The sequence below is a fragment of the Aptenodytes patagonicus genome, chromosome 23 (assembly GCF_965638725.1).
Source record: "Aptenodytes patagonicus chromosome 23, bAptPat1.pri.cur, whole genome shotgun sequence".
Classification (NCBI taxonomy): Eukaryota; Metazoa; Chordata; class Aves; order Sphenisciformes; family Spheniscidae; genus Aptenodytes; species Aptenodytes patagonicus.
This window is the reverse complement of record NC_134971.1, coordinates 2582487-2602129: the sequence shown is the minus strand read 5'-3', so window position 1 is coordinate 2602129 and position 19643 is coordinate 2582487. Positions and strand designations below refer to the sequence as shown.

The 19643-nt window shown below is 39.8% G+C and overlaps 2 protein-coding genes across 2 annotated transcripts; one reads left to right on the top strand and one right to left on the bottom strand.

Moving 5' to 3' along the window:
* Positions 1-203: 203 nt before the first annotated feature.
* Positions 204-1797, bottom strand: BTG4 (BTG anti-proliferation factor 4). The gene is made up of 4 exons (XM_076358571.1): positions 1625-1797; positions 906-1043; positions 538-733; positions 204-380 (listed from the first exon to the last, which is right to left on the bottom strand). Exons 1-4 carry the CDS (start codon positions 1795-1797, stop codon positions 204-206), a joined length of 684 nt encoding a protein of 227 aa, XP_076214686.1.
* Positions 1798-11774: 9977 nt separating this feature from the next.
* On the top strand, positions 11775-18507 carry HOATZ (HOATZ cilia and flagella associated protein). The gene is made up of 4 exons (XM_076358347.1): positions 11775-11942; positions 12579-12731; positions 16589-16648; positions 18451-18507. The coding sequence occupies exons 1-4, from the start codon at positions 11775-11777 to the stop codon at positions 18505-18507; spliced, it is 438 nt and encodes a 145-aa protein (XP_076214462.1).
* The last annotated feature ends 1136 nt before the right edge of the window (positions 18508-19643 follow it).

Genomic DNA, 19643 nt, shown 5'->3' with positions numbered 1-19643 from the left:
CACATTAATTTTCAATCTTATGTTAACATTAATAAAACATTTAAAAGGTTATATAATAAAACCCCAAAGTTTCAGAGGTACAAAGTAGGAGATAGGGATTAGACAGTAAGTGCTTTCTGTTTTTATGAAACTTTGTAGTGCCAGCCTTCATCCTGTACCATAGCTCAGTGTTTCAACAGCCTATAACAGGTGCAGCCACAGATCTACCGCTTGGTATTGATCCAGTGGTATCTATCAACACGCGGTCCTGTGAAAGCAGCTGTTGGCCTGTAGACTTTGTAACCCCTGTGCTGGTCATAGTATGAGCCATCAGTCATATAGGTCTTCCTATGAAGATATTGAGACCAGGGCTGTATGGGTGCCTTGCAGTAGTCACCGAACTAAACAGCAAGAAATGAGATAGTGTTAAAATGTGTTTGAGAAAGAGGGGAGATTAGTCTGGCCATGAGTTAAGTCTATTGCATTCTTTCATGAGGGAACCTAGAGGGCAGATGCTAGCTCTTACTGAAAGCCACGTACCCATTACCACATGCTTACCTGGTAGACACTGTTGGGATTGCTGACAGTAGGGATCGCTTTCGGCTCCTTGTTGAAGCTCTCCTCATCTGAGGAAATGCCAGAATGATAGTCTAGTGCTGCTCTGTCAACAGCATAGCTGATCTGCTGAGGAAGCTCTGGGTTCTCCTCTCCTTCAAAATGTGCAATTGTGAAAGGCCGGTTCTTCTCACCATATCTGAAAGTGACTGTATTTGTATAATGCAGCTCTGCACTAGCAGTATAGACTTCTGTTAGTAGTCAGCTGACACTAGTAAGTACACCCTCAGACACTAGGACTCTAGTAAGGCTTGGAGTTGATCAAGTTTGTACAGGGCACTTGACATGTTCGTCACAGCTTCTCAACTCACCTGCAACACACCTCAAATGGATCAACCCATAGTGTCATCTCTTTTGGCAAACCAAGTTTATTGAAGTCCACATTACTCTCCACACAAGCTTGCTCCAGCAGTGGATCTCTTGTCTGATGTTTGTTTATCCTTATACACCTAGGTAAGAACAAAGTGCAGGTGGATTTAAGATTTCACTGCAACTTTGCAAGTTCTGCTCACACAGAAGTACACTTAAGTTCGCTATTTATTTTCTCAACACATTTAGCCTGTTGATGCAAGTTCTTACTTATAGCCCCAACCAGCAAGTTAGCTTAACAAGCTGATTTATAAACCCAAACAAGGTTTTGTTTGTTTTAAACACATAATGCAGCAACTTACTTAACCAGTAATTTTTAAGAGAATTAAAAGCAGTTACAGCAATTCCACAAGTCCATTAAAGACAACTTGAACTCCGTATCAAGAAATCAGAGAGCTATTCAAGACACTGTGCATTTTGCCTTAAGATTTCCACCTCAGCTCTCTAGTCATACCTACACAGGCACTCACTGTGAAACCACTTTCAAAATAGGTGCATCTTTACTAGTTAATAACACTTCTTCCCTTAAGCTTAAGGGATAGCTAAGTGGTGTCACATATTTCCAACTTAAGGGCTCCAGGCACTGAAAGGGTACTCACTGCATCTTGAATATCATGCAAATGCTCCATTCCCCCTCCCTTTCTACTAAGGGTCCTCTTACCTGAAGGCTTGTCCTCTGGATGGGTTGTCCAAATACCAGTGATTCTTATACTTTTCAAACAGTATTGTCGTCAGCTTTGCTGCAAATTTCTCCATTTTATGCTTGCTCAGCTTGTCTTCCCTTTTCACTAACCTTGTGATGAAGAAGACTGTGGCAGCAATTTCATCTTTCATTTTAAGTTGAAGTGCACAAGGTGCTTAGCTGTTGGATAGTCATCAGTAGAGATGAGACACTACACTAGAAATATTTAACATTAAGGTACTATCAAGTTCCAAGGATAGATATTGCAAAACCTGCATAAGTCACGACAGATAGAGCCTAGATAAGCCCAATTGCCAAATAACTGATAAATTTAGTTCTGCATAGTGAAACCAATTTAATGCATTATTAGAAGGCACTCACACTAAGCAAGTTAATAGAGTCTAAAAAAAGAGTTTAAAAGATAGTACTGCTTATTATATATCACTTATATATTACAGTCAACAACCAGCAGTTCTTACAATTATATAGTTCTTTTATATACAATGAAGACCACAAACATTACCTTCTCAGACCAGAGTTGTTGAAAACCTGAGATATGCTTTATAAACAGCTTCAAATAGTCACCATGGAAACAGATCTAACATTACATGAACCTATAGCACTTATACAGGGGAAAAAAACAACACCCAAATCCTCCCTCACTCTTCTTCTAGTATAGCTTGCTTAGGGTTTATATAGAACAGGAAATCATGTGGCTCTGAGGAATGTAACAATATTCAGGTGTGCACCATTAGACTAACCAACATGCTGGTTTCAAAGCTATTTCCAATCTACTTGGTTTTATTCTAATATCAACTCCTTCTTTTAGGGTATATTTAACTGATTCAGTACTGTATTCTGTTGTGTCCATCAGTCTATCTCATAAACCTCTGTGAAATCTTCAAGTGAAATATTCACCATGAGAAAAATAGTACCAAGCTTATTAATTAATTAAAATTGCACTTGGCTGCTTCTAGCAGACTACACAACACAGTTACTTTCCCTATGAAGCTCTCACATTTGGTATTCTTTATTTTGAGAATTGCATGACTCTGTATTTATCATAACATTAATCTTCCTAGTGATCTATATAAATGTTCACATTATTAGTACAGCTTTTTCTTATTTTTGAGGCATTTCATACAGAGTGTGAATGGCTCTGTTAAAGAGTTCATACACAAGCAGTTTCTCAAATGTGAGTGCTTCATTGTTTAAAACTTCAGGCAATAATTAGCTGGGGCACATTCAGAGAATAGCTGGTGTGTTCTTTTTTCCCTTTGCTGTCTCAGGAAGTTGTGCCTCCAGTGTCAGGTATCAGGAACTGTCAAGACAAAAGAACAAATTAAGGTAAAAAGACCTGAGTACCTAAACTGGCTCTTAATTTGACTGTAGATGTTGCAGCCAAGCAATTCAAGTGCTTACATTTCAGTCTTGTGAATAGATTGTGATACAAGACAGGGGATAAGAAAAATAAAGCATGAAGGCACAAATTTACAGAAGTACACATCTTTGCAGAAGTGTACCCTAAACCATGAATTCCTGGCTATTTCTGGATTTCTTTTCTCCTACACTCACACAGTTATTTCCTTGCTCTTTACAGTTTCTTTCTGCATCACAAAAAAAGACTTACCAAGGCATTTAGTAGAAACACTGGTTTTAAGGAATGAGTAATAAATTACAAAAAAAAAGATGTCTTCTCTTTCTTTTTCTCACATATCAAAATACTTCCTTAATGAATGGGGACCTTTCAATAACCACTCAAATGAAAGAGAGATCAAAGTCTGAGGCAGATACTGAATCTTCAGAAAAAGCATTTAGCAGTGCCAGGAGTTGAGTTTTAATATAGTACACCAGTGTTTTGACCACAAGAGTGCTCTGCGCTGCACTTGGTTGCTTGTGACGACACATAAGGATTTTGTTGCATACACAAGCCATGAGTCATTTCTTCCCTTTCACATATAGCATAAGAGGGCAATGGTAGCCTCTTCTATGCTTTTTGGAGAATGATGTAGGACAACAGGAAACCACTGCTATGCATTGCCGGGAAGAATTTCCACACAACGTTTTTTAGGAGTTGGTTAGCCTCTTTCCATGCAGCCTGTGAAGATTTTTACTCGCTGCTGACTGTCTGCATCTGGCACATCAAAATTAGCTCTGGGCAACAGATGAGCATTCTTGAACAGGCAAACTAGATTTTCATGCCTGATGCCTGAATTCTATTCTAGAGATTAAACTTGCTTTAAAAATGTCAGGCAATTGATGGGTCATTCTCTGATGTGAATGGATTCCCTTGTAAATACTGAAGACCACCTTTACAGCTACATCAGGTTTTTTTTTTTTTTAAACATCTGTTCCATGGTGACACGTCAAAAGAACAAAGAAAAGTTCTCAAGTGACTTGAAACTTTTGATCACATAGATTTTGCTACAGAGTGTAGCTGAACTGCATAAGAAGTGGGCGTTATAAAAAATGAGGCTTTGTTTCTCATTCTAAGAGTGAATCCATCAGTGAGGGGGGTTAGACTAACAGATACAGCTAGATACAAACCTCCTATAAGTAGGTCTTCACAGACTCATTCTTGACTCACTGTATGCCTTATGGTGGATTGTCAGCTCTCTGAACAGCACTGGAACAATCTTCAATACTGAGAGGCAATGTCTTGTAACATTCTAACCCTGCAGGATTTACTCATAGCTCTGCCAGAGCTATACGTTTCTGAAAAGCATTCTAGCATTCTCATCCAGCCACCCCTGAGGTCCCCACATATTATATCCCCGAGAGATGACACTTGCTTCATGAAGTATCTTAAATGTCTAAGAATTTTCTACTGGAGTTAGTTATAAACAAGCATTCCAAGCCTTTGCAGAGGAAAAAGCTAGGATACATGCAAAGTATGAGGCAAATGCAATGAACTGATCCCTTTTCTAGTGTCTTTACTTCTCAGAAAATGCAGCTGGGAGCAACTACCACAGATCCGGGGTTTTTTAACTCTGCTGACAAAATCGGTGTCCAGGAAAATATCAAATGAGAGCAAGATCTGCCACCTAAAAATGATGGATAATGCACACATTTATAGGTTTTGAAGTTCTTCTCAATAACAGTTTAGTCCACTCAGGGTTTCATGCACAATCACAGACATACAGATTGTGAGTCCTCTAGGGATGATGCTGTCTTCCTTGCCAAAGCTTAGGAAGTTGCTATTTAGTCTGGTTTCTTTGCCTTCATGTCATTTTTTCACAATATCATATTATAATCTAATAAAAGATATGACTTCTTCCTATAAATCTTGTTTTCCTTTTATTCTTGAACTATCAAGGCTAAAATAACATTCCCACTGCAAAACAGCAGCAGGCATCATAGGGAATCCATCCCCTGCCCTGCAGTCCATAATTTGATCATAGTTTCCATGTGGGATCTGACCCTGACACAGTTCAGTCTCAGGAATTATCCAGTCACTGTCTTTTCCTCAATAAATACCAAGCTGGTTTGGATCATTGGGACACATCAGTTGACGGGACTTTGAACTGCTTCCTGCCTTCCTACTTTCTCCAACTTGTCCAGGCAGGCCCTGTGAGTTAGGAAATTCTGTGACAAAAGAGTGAAGTGACTAGATTCCACAAAGGACAATAAAAGAGAAGTCTGAATCCCTACAACACCTTCTTTTGTTGAGTTCCCATAGTTAACATATAAACTGCAAGTCAGCAGTAAACAAACTCTTCACCTGAGAAACCAGATTGAAGCAGTGCAATCAGTCATGCAGTAAGGTGTTATTTCTTGGATGTTAGGAGGCAAAACCCAGGCCAAACTGCACGCATTTATAACAACAAACACAGGAAAATTTAAGCAAAGTTTTTGGCAATTCATCTAGTTGCCTGTAATTATTAAGGCTGTCATTGATACAGAAGTAAGGTTCTGAGAAATTTTTAACTTGGTATTTTTAATATCATGCAGGAGTTCAAAAGTATTTCTGTTAATGGCACAGACACCAGAAGAGCAGCGTGTATTTCTGGCTACCCATTTCAGTGACAAGAAAAACTGGCTCTTTTAACTAGGTAGGTTCATTGAACTCAAATCCTTCATAATGCTGTCAGTTCTCACTGACCTGAAGAAAACGTAGCCCTGGGTACTCTGTTTGGATAATAAGCAGCTAAGAAACAAAATGTCAAAACCAAAATTTGAACAGTCCATCCAAATGTGAGATCCATTAAGTAACAGTCAACAAATTGTGCTCCCACTCGTTCCCAGTTGCATCCAAACAGAAACTGTTAGCATCCCAGCAGATTTTGCAAAAAACATGATGAATAGCCAAATGTTCTGACTGACGTGATGCATGAGATAAATGAGTAGACATTTGTGCCTTTTGTTAAATGGTGCTGTTGTTTTTTAATCCTTATTAGGAAGAGAAAAAAAACAAACCACTAAAAAACACTGCATTACAGTGCCTGGACATTCATGGGACTGATCCAGAGCTCACTGAAATCAATGGAAATCTGTCCAAAGACTTCAGTGGGATTCAGATCAAGCCCCTAACTCAGCACTTGCATTCTTAGCCAGATTAAATTATGGGTCTCCTGGGTCACCAGGCAAGCCTAGGCATGAACTACAAAGGGAAAGAGTCAGACACAGTTTCTCTAGTAACTGTAGGCCAAACCAAGAGCAAACAGTTTCCCTAAACACACTACTGGCAAGAGTCACCCCTGCAGAATTTTTTGCAGTTTTCTTGCTTTATAGGATTGACTACATGGAACTAACAAAACAAAGTGCAGCTTGCTAATAGCAATCTTCCTTCTACAAGCCATTTGATTTTTGTGGATGATGGATAACAGACAATTTCTCCAGGTAAGCAGCTGAAGTTCATAACTGTCGATATAAAAGTCAGTAAGCCTGAGTTATTTCCATATGGAAAAACATCCTAGGTGACAATCTTCTTAGAGAAAAGCACCTTGCATTTGCTTTGTCAGGCTATATACTGTCCTGATCACATTCAGAAGTATCATGTAACAGCAACGTACAAACAATAGTAGTGCTGCATGAACACAGCACTAATTCAATTGACTATGCCATTATGTCGGAGGGCAGAAGAAACCTCGTATCTGGATGTTAAAAACTTACACCTTTATTTAAATCATGCAGTCTCTGTGCAAAGAATTACTTTTGACTGAAATAAGACAGAAACTGATTCCAATCAAAGCCACAAACTAAAATTTTAATATGTTGATTGCTCACAAATTTTTCCCTTCCAGCTTATATAAGTTAGACATTTTCTGGGCCTGATGAAAGGGCTTAAGAACAGGTATTTCAGAAATGAACCATGTTCCAAATAAGGTTTTCATCTTTACTTGATTACTTGGTTACTCAGTGGGCATTCTGTAAAAACCTAAGTGTTAGGTACTTACAGATAGTTTTTCTGATTCAAGATTTTACCATGAGTACTGTATTTTATTATGCAAAGCACACGACAATATGACCATGCTAATTACACTGATCAATTACACTTTTACTGGTGTAAAAGGTCTTTGAAACAAGGTCTGTGAGAGCACCCATATTGTGCAGGTAAGCAGGCAAATCACGATGGTATGACAAAAGAGTGTCATACAGGGCAGATGCAGGAGATAAGATGTCACTGCTAAGGAGGTATATTCCACAACTTTAGAAGATGTTCTGGCTCGCAACTTCATCCGTAACAGTTGACTTCAGGACCTGCTTTTACCCTCATTCTGTGAAGTGTCATCTTCCTTTGCAGAAGAGAAAAGCTCTGCAGTTCATGGGGCTATGTAGCAATGTTTAGCACCTTCTAATACTTTTAATTCAATTCATATTACAATATAGGAGTTGGGAAAAGCTTAAATTTGCTTGGAGGATCTTAAGTGTTTGAGCACCACATATTGCTAGAACTTAATTTAAGATCATCAGTCTTCAGCAACTTAAGCAATAAAATAAACTTAAAAAAAAGACTGGTGCTGGTCTAGCATGTCCTAAAATTAAATAGCAAAGGAAAGACTGCAAAGCTACCTGGGCTTATTTTGTGCAGTCTAAGAACTATTGCTGTAGCCTTGTAAATTTTTCTGCTAATGTAATCTCAAGTGTTGATTACTTTTGTCAGTTCTTTCTTCCTCCCTATTTGCATGCCATGATTTTCAGAAATAACAAGAGATTTGAGCCATCCAGCTGGACACAATTTACATGGGCCTTATAGAGGTATGCAGTTCTCAAAGAGGTTGGGATGCCCAGAAATCTCTAAAGGACAAGCCCTTCAAAAGCATCTCAGGTCAATGTGATACCCCAAATCACTAGACACTCTTGAAAGTCTTATTCTTACAGTGCTTTTGTGGATCACATCACCAACTAAGAATCACATCGTGCCACTGTTGCTAACATAGCAGGGAGGAGCACGTTGTTTTTCTCTTGCAGTTCCTCCTCCCACACAAAAAGGGGCAATGCAGAGCACAAAACGTCTTTTCTCCTGCTCTGCCTCGGTTGCCAGTGTGGCTAGCATGGAGCAAAGAACAGCTTAAAGTGGGGACAGTCAGCATTGTACCAATCCATACGGGCTTATCTATCTGCCTTCTGCCCCTCCAAACATAAGTGGCAGCAGGATGGGGTTGTGTTGGTGCTGATTGTGAGGCAGAAAAGAGCAAAGGGTTACTTAGAGAAACAAGTCCTGAAATGAAAGGGAGTGAGAGGACTGCAGTGAGCTGAACAGGTCAAGAGCAAGAATACAGAAATGGCTGGCTAGGCCCCCAAGAAATAGACAGAGAGGTGGTGTGGGTCACCGTTGGGTGCAGATGTGCAGCGTGTGCCTCCCACTGCAGCCTAGTGCCAGGAGCACAAGACATTCACTCTTTTGAGCTGTTTGTCTTTTTTAGGGCCTCCTTCTATATCAGCTAGACTTCTGGTATGAATGAAACCAGGCTGAAGCACCAGTATCCAGATATCAACCTAGAGGCATGTGCCTGGACTGCCACACGTAATACTAAAGCCTGGACCACCTTTGGCGTCTGTGACACAACCTGTAGCCATTTGTCCACAGGAGCAGGGCGGAAACTCCATGTGTGCTCCGTATTGACTTTGCCCATAGAAACCTCTTTTGCAACAAAGCTTCCTATGGCAAGAGCCAACTGCATGTTTCAAAGCAACGGTCCAGTCTCCATGCACAAGCCCCAGCTGAGTGACCATGACAACAGAGTGTACACAAAGGTTACAGGCATGGGGCTGACCCACAGCCCAGAGTGGGGACACTCCAACCCAGGAGTCCCAGGGGAAGAGATGGGGCACCTAGGGCCACCTAAGGAACCATCCCCAGAGGCACGTCTGCCAGTGAAAGACTGCTGGGTGCCCAGTGAATAGGTTGCTGTGCTAGCCATGGAAAAGGGAAGGAAATGAAGAGTGAAGAAGCTAGCCATTTTTCCCTTTCCATTAAATCTTTTTAAGCATTTTATTATAAATGCAGTCCTTATCAGGATTATTACAAGGTAAGCTTCTTGAGGGTAAGTCCTGAATTCTTTTTATGCGTTTTAACAAAAAGGCATTTATGGGTGAAAGCTAGCAAAATTGTTTCATTTGCAGACAAACTTATCCTCGTAAACTTACAGACTCTGTCTCATTCCTGATTTAGGAATAGCCTGATAAATCTATATAAAATATTTTTATCACATTATTAATTGCATACACATGTGTTAGACACAAGGCATAATTGATTATAACTACTTACACATATTCAGTTTTGTCCTGCAGAACAGATTTGCTAATTTCTTTAGCTACCACAAATTAGTGTAAAAGGTTTGAGCAGCCTCACATCTGACTACCAGCACAATCTGTGTTCCTATATTTTTCTGGAAAAAAAAGCTTTCTGAAGTTCAGGGAACTAGTGAAATTCTACTATTCTTACTGCTGCTGTAGTTACATGCAGTTTCTTCTGAAAACCTTTAAATGGAAATTGCACAAAACCTATGCTGTAGGACATTAACTCAAATGCCTCAACTAGAGAACAAGGATAAGTAGGATCACTGTGACATAAGCAATAACAGCTAACATGCTGTAAACCAGGTAGAATGTTATTCATGTTGGACATTTTGTCTTGGCCCAAATTTGCAGCTGTATTTGCACTTCCAGTTTGGAATACAGCTACCACTTAGTCCGCATTCATGCAGCAAGGACTGCATGCCAAGGCTTTTCTCATTTCCCATTTCCATTGTGGTGCATTATAATAATTTAAATTTTAGTATTTCATTGCTTTGTCTCTGCGCTCCTGAAATGATCTTTGTGGTGCATCCACTGCAGTTTTTATTTATTAAGAACAATTAATTTGTGATATAAAGACTTTGGATTTAGTAGAGTAACACTAAGGGTGATATGACCAGTGTTTTCCATTATTGTCAATTGTTTGTTGTTATAAGAGCATTTGAGGAGATAGAGTATGTTAATACAATTATTGGAAGTGCTTTCTTTTTTTCTTTTTTTCCAGGTTTGAATGCCATGACCCCATCACAAGAGTAGTGCTTGGTTTGTAGGCAGTGTAGTTAGCTGATTGTATCCATTGCTTCGCAATCACTAACTTCGCTGCCATCAAAACAAGGCACAGGATTCCCTGCTACAACCTCAGTACAGAAAACTGCACTACAAAACTTCCTTACAACATCCTTATTCCCAGTGCAAAAATATTAATAATGTTTACTCATTTACAGCTTTATTTCCAGAATTTTAGCTGTCCAACAGAAGTGTATGGTCTATGTTGGCAATATCAAGTGAAATCTTAAATTTCTTGAAGTTGGTGTTAAAATCCTTAGGAACTTTCCTGGAACAAGAACGCTGTCTGTTGTGTTTAAATTGTTTAGCCACATGAAGACTTACTGTATACTTAATTGTTTATGCACCAAGATTGGACTAAGAATTTTTTTTATTGTACCCTTCAGTTTATCTGTCAGGTATTGGGAAAATAATTTTCATTTAGCTTTCATGTCTTATTTAACAAGCTAGTAAATGAAGGGGGTTTTTGATTAAATATTAAACTCACCGTATGCTCTAAATTTTTTTTACTCTGACCACTTTGCTTAACGTTCAAGAATTTTAATAATGGAGAAAATATTTAATACTGCTAGAACCTGCTCTAAGAGTTCTTTTCAACAAAACCCCAATCTTCATCAAAGTAGGAGTTGAAAGGGAACCGCCTCTTACATCAGCCTAGTTACTAGGCAGTGTAGTTAGCTGATTGCCAAAAGTAACAATCACTAGCCACACAGCCAGGTAAAAAGGTTTGGAAGATATCTCAATGGAAATCAGATGCATGGGAATTTTGGCAACAGAAGGCAGGTAGACTAACCTCTTTGCATAAGCATCTAACAGACAGGCAAGACAGTGAAATAAAACAAGTGAAATGTACTGGATTGCTTGTCACACATGCAAGAGACATCAGTGCATTTGTCAAGCCAATTCAACTGCACCTTACTGTGTGATACACTTCATTCACAACTGTTCTGTGTACAGAACACTAAAAACATGAGAATAAATTGAAAGGTTTTTTTCTTCCCAAAATTTGCAGACATCACCTCCCATTCTGATTGTGCTCGTCTCAGCCTTGTCTAAGGCCACTGTTTTCACATTTACCTCCATTTACTCTTGTTGAATAAATAAAACTGAGGCCTGTGGTGGCAGCTATTTCCTGCTCATAGAGAGCCCGAGGCTAGACTTGAGTGAAAATGGCCTGAAGACACTTGAAATGAGATGAACAATGTGGTCAGCCTTCTGGTCTTCCATGTTTACTGTGACAGGCGGTGTGTCCCTTACCGTGCAGCTGGGTCCAGGCACCCCAGGCATGTCTGTGCTGCTGTGTCCCCTCTGAGATGGCTTCACACCTTCACTACAGTCCTCCCTCCTGGCACCCAGAGGCCAGTGATGGCAGGGAAAAGGGAAGGGTCCCAGCAAAGAGGTCACAGGTACTTACCGCAGCAGGTGGCAGTGACAGGGACATGTCAGTGGCATGGGCAGCACCAGGGTCCTGCCATCCTCTTGCTTCCTCGTGGCCACAGGGCAGGAGTAGACAGGCTGATCTGAGTGGGCCCACCTCATGGAGAGGGGACACTGGGGCACAGCCCCATGCAGCGCCAGGGGGACAGAGCCAGGACAGCACCCGATGGCGCCCGATGGGCGCCTTCTTTTTGCTGGCTCGAGCCCAGCCAACGTGGGCTTCGCCCGCACCTTCTGGACTTCAGCCATGCTCCCACCGCCGCTCGAGTCCCGTCTAGGCCCTGCCACCCTGCAACGTGAGGGGACCCTGCCCGGGAAGGGACCCTGCCCTATGGCGAGACCTTTGCCTTGTGAGGGGACCCCATGAAGGGACTCTGCCCCCTGAGGAGACCCTCCTACAGCCTTACACCATCTCTGGGGCCGCACACCTCTCTGCAGGGTCCTGCACCTTGCCTGGGGCTTCATGCTTCTCCTGGGGCCCCTCTCCAGAGCCTCACACCTCTCCTGGGGTCCCCACGCCTTCCCTGGGGCCTCACACATCCTCCCGAGGCCCTGTGCTCTCCCAGGGACCCCAAACCTTTTGCCTGAGCCCTGCACCGTCTCCAGACCCCAGACGCCTCTCCAGAGCCTCATGTCCTCCCTGCACCACTACCACCCACCTTCCCAGGTGCCCTTAATGTGATTTTAATCTCCAGAGAGAAGTACTGGAGAGCACCGGGGCCCACAACTTTCTGGAAGTAAGTATGAAGTACTGCGTGCCCCCAGCTTGCTAAACCTTTGTTGCCTAGGTTTCTGGGAGGAATGAATTCTCTCAGAAATGAATAATGACTCATGCCAATACGCTCTGGATGACAGAAGAGCCACAGCCCCTATGTGCACGACAGATATTTCAGCTGATACCTACTGTCTTGGGATCCAGACACTGGGATCACTAACTTTCTGAACGGCCCCAAAGTACACTGTGGTTCAGTTGCCCCCTGGGAAGGACGGTGATAGTAGGACCACTTCCTCATTTGCCTCTCATTTGTCTTATTTAGAAAGTGAGAAAAACAGCGAGCGAGAGAGACTCTGGGAAGCTCAAAGCATGGAGAAAGCTAAAGGAAAAGTAAAATATCTTCAGCAAGTAAGAACCACTGATCCCGACTCTTTTTTCATAAATATTTCCATTCACCGTGTGTCATTTGGTGGAATATTGGAACTTTGGAAATGACATGATGAACAGTAATGAAAATTGCCTGGACCTGGCCCACTGTGTGGTTTGCATGATGCAGCCCATTTCTTGATGGTTAGCTTAAACTTATTCCCAGTTGGGTCATGCTGGCTTGGGGCAGGGCTGAAAGTAGTAGGCAGTGTACTTAATTTCTTCATAGTAAGCACATAATGTCTGTCCTGATTTAGTATCTAAAAGTAGCCAACTGAGAGTGCCCAGATTCAAAAGTGGATAATTTTGGGGGGAAAAAACCCACCAGTGCCGCATGCACTTTCACACACAAAATCCTGGCATAGAGACATTGAAGCACAGCTCAAAGCATAAGTGTATTTCTTAGTTGTCTTAGTTATTAATGGATCTTCTCCATTAGCCTATGCCCAGCAGCAGCTAGTGCCAAGAGTTCACTGAGTGAGAGATGTGGGAAATTTGGCAGTGGGCTGTTATTAAATCGGCTTCCATAGAAATACTTCTGCCTTAGCCTGTCACTCAGGGACAGGTTTAGGTGATATTTTTAGAGGTATAATCCAAGAACTGCTAGACCAAGCCATTTCAAATTTTGTAGAAACTACTTAGCTGCAGAACAAACTGTAGATTTTAGCAAACAACATCAAAACTGAGCTTATAGATGATTCTGTCTTTCCAAAGGAAGGCGTAACTGGGATATTGTCGCGCCTTTCAGGTTGGATCCTTCTGGACTGCGCAGAGCCTTCTGACTTAGTGGAGTTTTACAAAAGCTAACATCAATCTGGCATGCAAACACCCAGTCAGCACTTTAGTTAATGGTTCCTGTAGTCTGTAATTGGTGGATAGGATCAATAAAATTTAGCATTCTATGAGTTATATATACTCATGTTTATGCAGTGACTCAAGCATTAAATTGGCCATGAAAAGAAGCAAAGTAAGTGACATGGTATCCAGATCACTGAGGTTCATCTCCTGCAAAACAGTGGGATTGGACCAAGTATATAGAGCTTGGGGTTTCTCCTGCTACTTTGCCAAGAAAAAGAAGATGCAGATAACAGTTGTGCTTGTTATTGAGACACTGATACAAACTTCTACCAAAGCCCCTATTAATCTAACTGGTGAATTAATGTTCCACATATATACCATGAATACAATTCACAGAAGTAATGGAAACTAAGACAACTAGTATTAAATATTGTAATAACATTTTCAGCCTGACTCTGTAATTACACTTTTTTTTTCTCATTTTAGTAAAACGTTCCACATTTTTACTGAAAAGCCTCTAGCCTATATTTGGGAGGCAGGCCAGATGAGAGCAATCTGCAAGAGGTGCAGAAAGGTGCTGAGGTCTGCAAGTCTTTCCTGCAAGTCAGCAATCCTCCTTTTCCAATTAATAATTCCAAAATACATCTCATCCATTACCATCAATTAGCCTTCTTTCTGAATTCTGGCTGAAGCTAGCAACAGTTCCCTGAATCTTTTGTTCATTTTTTTAAAATTCAGTAACAATAGATGATAGCAAGGTTTTGCAGCTTTGGGCATCTGGCAGCCATAAAGATGACTGATTAGTTTCAATGAGTAAATTACTTTAGACAACTACAGGACACGTTATAAGCCTCACATAAGTCTAAGAAAATTAAAATCAATGCACTGAATGAAATAAGAATAATGTTCACATTATTATCAGTCATAGGTGTCATTTACTGTTCAAATCCAGATTTCAGACTTGATTCAGACATTCTGTTCCTGCAGCATGTCCCCTGGGAGAGCAAAACCTGGAAGCTCTGTTGTGCAGATCTGGGAAGTGAATGTTGTCTCCACAGTGGTACAGGGACAGGGTTTTTTAGAAAGAAAGCTTAGCTGCATTAACACTGTTATTTCACAAACTGACAATGAATTCATTTATTAGAAATGCTTATTTTAATTAGTTAGTTAATTTCATATGAAATAGTAGTGAGGCACCTGGCAAAAAAAGCTGTTGTCTTTTGGATGTTTATTTCACTGGACTATTCTGTAATTTATTAATTCCCACAGGCTTTACAGGACAGTTTATGATTAACAAAGACATTTCAAAATTATAAACACTGCAAATCTGAGTAATCAGTTTAATGCATCTAAAATAGGAATGCTTAGCTTGTCTGAATAGATCTTGGTATTGCTAGACATTTTTCCAATCTGGCCACTTTTTCTTTTGATCTTGGTCTTATGTGGCTACCTTTAGTGAGTAAGTTCTAAGGTACCATCACTGAGCCTGACCTGTGGACTGCCTGCCTGACTTAAACTTGTACTGCCTCATCACCACAAACTTGCCTGATCATCTGGTCTCTTCGTTGAACCTGATTCTCGCTCCTGGGCATGCACTGCTTGCCCTACTTGGATATTGGTTTACATTAACTCCCCATATTACTGAACAAAAATACAGCTTCCTATTGTGATCTAAGATGTGGCTCAGTTTTGCTTTCCTTTTTATCAGCTCAGGTATTTTACTCCCCTTTTGTGAAAGGGGAATAACTGTGAAGGATAAGAATTCGAATTCCAGAATATTGGGTGGGTGTTACTTTTCAATATCAGGACTCCCAAATATCTAGAGCTTGGGCTTTGTCTTTTATGCTGTCATTTACATTAATCTGTTGGGGGAAAAAAGTTGGCATTTTTTTTTATTAGGCTTAAAGCTGATTAAAACTTGGAAATGGTTGTTGAAGAAACCACTTTAAATAATGAAGATTGCTTAATTTCTAAAATCAAACTGCATGGAAGAAATTGTCATCAGACAAAAGAATCCACTGCACTAAAAAACAGGGGGTTTCCCCATTAATTTTACATCATCTTTTCTTAACCATTTCTGGATGGAAAAGAACAAATAAGAAACTCTTTTTCTTTTCTTTTTTTTATTAGTCATATGCTGAGATGTGCTCCTTTCTGGCACTGGTTGAGGGTTTTCCCAAAATACTTCCTGGAATGTCTGTTTCATAACAAATTGCTAGGAATTTATGAAAACAATTTAATATGCTTTTCCTCAGCTTAAACAGTGATGTCTCACTGTAGCTGAAAGCTATTCATTTCCATAAGGCAAAAATATATAGATGTGCTCAGATGTCTGGGAATCAGAATACTAAAAAACTCTCAGTAGGAATTTATTCTCCCTAGGAAACTATTTTTTCTTCCAACTGTATAAAGAGAGGAGCTTTAACAAGTTCTAGGATGTGTACTTCTCTTCTTGTAGAGAGAATAACCTGGACCGTGGATTGAAAAGAGTCATTAAATGTTCCGTAGTTCAAAACTGGACTAAATTCGGTCACCTTTGAAATTATCGCAGTTTTAAATCACTTCTACAGAGTAGCAGAGACTGGCTTAATCCAAAGATGCATACTGAAGACAAAAGTTATCTCTGATTGCACCTCTCAGATGAAAAGGTTTTTGCAATGAGTCATTACACATGTGTGAGTCCTGAATTACCTCAATTTTATAATGTCAAGATGCTACAGAACAGTATTTTCTAACTTTAGGATGTATATTCATCTTGACATTTGGAATGATTCCTTCTGATTTGAGGAAAGAATGATTATTTCAAACCCCATGTAAATCTAGGAAGAGAAGGTTGCTCTCCTAAGCCGTGTGTTTTCAGGATCTCAGGAAGAAAGAGAAATCAAAGTACTTTATCTAGTAACCTGTTATGCCTGTTTCTGCTGTATATTCACTCTAGTTCTCAGCTTCAATGAGGAATTTAAAGTTTACAATCAAGTTAAGTATTACATGCTTTTAATTCATTTTTCTGAGCTCATTGTGGCAAATGTATTTCTTTTCAGGCCAGGAGAAGAGAAGAAATACTAGCTTTCCTGAGGAAACAGAGAGAAGAAAGGATTGCAGTAAGTCTGATTCCTTTTTATTATGGATGCATCTCAAGGTTTGTGCATGCTGACAATATGGACAGCATTCAAAGGACCATAGTTCAGTATATGAGGGTTCACGGGGTGTTGAAAACTATACTGTGGTATCAGTCTTGCACAGCAAAAGCACCTCAATTTGAACTGAGTAAGCATGCAGAACAGTTGGTTCTATTCAACAAATTCCCTAAGCAAAGAGGATCCTGTAGGCTGTGTGATTCTGAAAGTCTTAGGCCAGACAGTAGGAAGCAATAGGCATAGAAGCTAAAAGAAGTTTAAGCGAGCTAAATATGGTTATTGGACAATTTCCAGTCTGAAAACCGCAAGGAGTAAGACAGTGATATTATAAATACGTTAAAGTGTTTGAAGGTATAACTGACTGTTTCTTGATGCTACATTTTATTTTTGTATGGGTATATCTATAATTTACTCAGCTATAACATGCTGGCCTTGATTACTTTCTCCAAGACAACAGAATAGAAGAGTTGCTGAGAATGGATTGCGTGTCTTCTTGCAAACTATCTCAAAAGGATGACTTAGTACATCAGAATTTTCACAGAAAATGTGGAGATGCTTGTGGGAGGAGTAGACAGGAACTGAAGCTGACCTCACTGGTGGAGGCAGATAGGGAACAGGGCAAACATGAGAAAGCACGGAATCTTGAAAACTAGAACAACTTGGGACTGAGAAGAGAAATACAGCAGAAGCAGTGACTATAGTGCTGTCAGACTGGCAGTGAGGACTGTGGCAGTATTTTGCTGAAGGCCCTGCATTCTATATAGACATACATAATGAAAGGACCTCAGTTATTTAAATTAAACCAATTTTAATACAACTATGTGTAAGTGTCTAAATTTCTCAGTTTAATATGCCAAAGGAATCTTTACAGCCTGTGCATTGTTAGTTGCTTTGATTTTTTTCATTATTGTCTCTAGGTCTTTTTCCACTGAAACTCTAAAACTCAGTTTATAACAAAGTTACTAGACTGGCTGCAGGTTTCACGTGCTCTGCTTCCTAAAAAGCTCTCGTAAACTAAATTTGATCAATAAAAGGAAGAACTCCATTTAGGGATTTTTATTATTATCAATAGTGAACTCTAAATTTACTGATTTATAATGGTTTTGCTTGGCCTGGCTGGATGTTTAGCAGGAGAAGAAAATTCAAGAGGTCTGTATTATATTAAGGCACTTCTTTCCTTCAGTTGTAATTCACAAGATACAAAGCAGAGATAGATGAGTTTTTACCCCATATAAGGTTAAACATCTGTCCTTCCGAAGAACTACATATCCTAATTAATACAATTTCATTACTCAATAGCAGAGAGTAGAACTGACGTTTAAGGCTGATAAGTGTAGTGATTTGAGAAGTAACTTGGAAAACAAGATTTCAAAGGATACCTTCAGAAATGACGTATTCATTTTAGACATAAAAGCCTCTTTTTTTCTTCCTCCTTATTTAAGCTTTTAAGTTGGTTCACATTACGTACTTACTCTTCTCAAAATTTATTAAAATGCTGAACCAAGTATATCTGCTTTGTGCAAATTCTATGCATTAAAGCTAGGCCTGAAACAAAACATGAGTCTCCTTCCTCCTGACACAATAACTTGTATGAGTTTTATACTCTGGACTACTCAGGTACCATATTAGCACATTAAAAAACACCAAACTCTTTACTATTGCTAGTGTAGTCTTTTGTTTAAGTGTTTGTATAAAGCTGTCTTCCAGGATAAACAGTAAGTTTAGAATGAACTAGTGATAATTAATGTGTCTTTCTCTCTTTTTAGAAAGAGCTGATTTCTCATCCGCATAAACCAAAGATCAAAACTGATCAAGTAAGGTAATGAAAATACTTAAAATAAGTTTGGTTTGTTTTTTTTTCCCCTCTGTCTAAATAGTCAGGCCGTATTTTGGGGGGAGAGATGTTCTGGTTTTACTATTATTATTATTTTGTAAATAACTGCTCAGTTTTATCCTATATTAATACCTATTATCATAAAATTTAGACATTAAAAGCCTGAAAGTCTGCTGCCATTGTTCTGTAATTTACTCCTTTACTTTCTAAATATGTTCCATTTATTTCTAAATAGCAGTTAAGGGAAGGAAGCGGAAGCTTACGCGTTTTTTAAAAGTTATGAAGACTTTAATTTTGCTATTCTGATTGGAATTCAGAAAATCAGGAAAAAGACCAGCTGTCAAAGTGTTTCCACATTTCTGAAAGGGTCAGGAAATACCAGAAAGCCTGTTCCTTTCCAATGCATGTCTTGACTGAATGAGGGAAGAAACACCAGTGTGACCTTGGCAGTAGTGTCACACTGTATAGCTGCTTTCTTTGGCTATATTTTTCCAAATTTTAAGAAGTTCCCATGTTTATTGCCCTGTCATAGATCCAAAAATAGATCACCAAAATAGCATATTACATCATCATGTCATGTTGCATGAGATGACTCATTCACATTCTTTGGAAAGTCAGCCTTACAAATACTGACACACAAATCCAGAGCGAGGGTTTGATCCTGAAAATTATTCTGCCTGGATGCACTGCAGCATTCTTGTGGAGCCCTGTTGAAATTGTCTCTGTCATCACGCACATGTCTGTAAGATACAGCTGGTAAACTAAGCCTTTAGGAATACCTGAAGACTTTGGAAACACGTGGGATGAAATTACCTGAAGTAGACTTCCCTTAAGTTTACACCAGTGACATAGGTGCAATGGTTGCTAAACCAGGCAGTGAAGGATTCCTTAATTTGTAACAAACATTAGGCCTGAGAGTGCTGACAATCTGGTTATGTTATGTCGGACAGTTTCCTTTCTGGCATTTGGCTGTGACCTCCTGAATAATGCAAATGCTATTATTTTCCAGTGTCAGTAAGTATATATTAAAATAAACAGGATCCCCGCAGCTGTCAGGTAGGGACTATGCAAGCAGAAACACAAGTTTAAGGTCATCCACTGTTACTGTTAGTCTGGGACTAGGAA

What these genes read in the sequence shown, in the direction of transcription:
- BTG4 (XM_076358571.1), bottom strand. Translation starts at nt 1,797, where the DNA reads ATGAAAGATGAAATTGCTGCCACAGTCTTCTTCATCACAAGGTTAGTG. An exon ending in TCCAGAGGACAAGCCTTCAG is followed by an intron (nt 1,044 to 1,624) that starts GTAAGAGGACCC and finishes GTTCTTACCTAG; the next exon opens with GTGTATAAGGATAAACAAAC. An exon ending in CCATTTGAGGTGTGTTGCAG is followed by an intron (nt 734 to 905) that starts GTGAGTTGAGAA and finishes AGTCACTTTCAG; the next exon opens with ATATGGTGAGAAGAACCGGC.
- HOATZ (XM_076358347.1), top strand. Translation starts at nt 11,775, where the DNA reads ATGGCGCCCGATGGGCGCCTTCTTTTTGCTGGCTCGAGCCCAGCCAAC. An exon ending in GGAAGGGACCCTGCCCTATG is followed by an intron (nt 11,943 to 12,578) that starts GCGAGACCTTTG and finishes ACTGTGGTTCAG; the next exon opens with TTGCCCCCTGGGAAGGACGG. An exon ending in AGAGAGAAGAAAGGATTGCA is followed by an intron (nt 16,649 to 18,450) that starts GTAAGTCTGATT and finishes CTCTCTTTTTAG; the next exon opens with AAAGAGCTGATTTCTCATCC.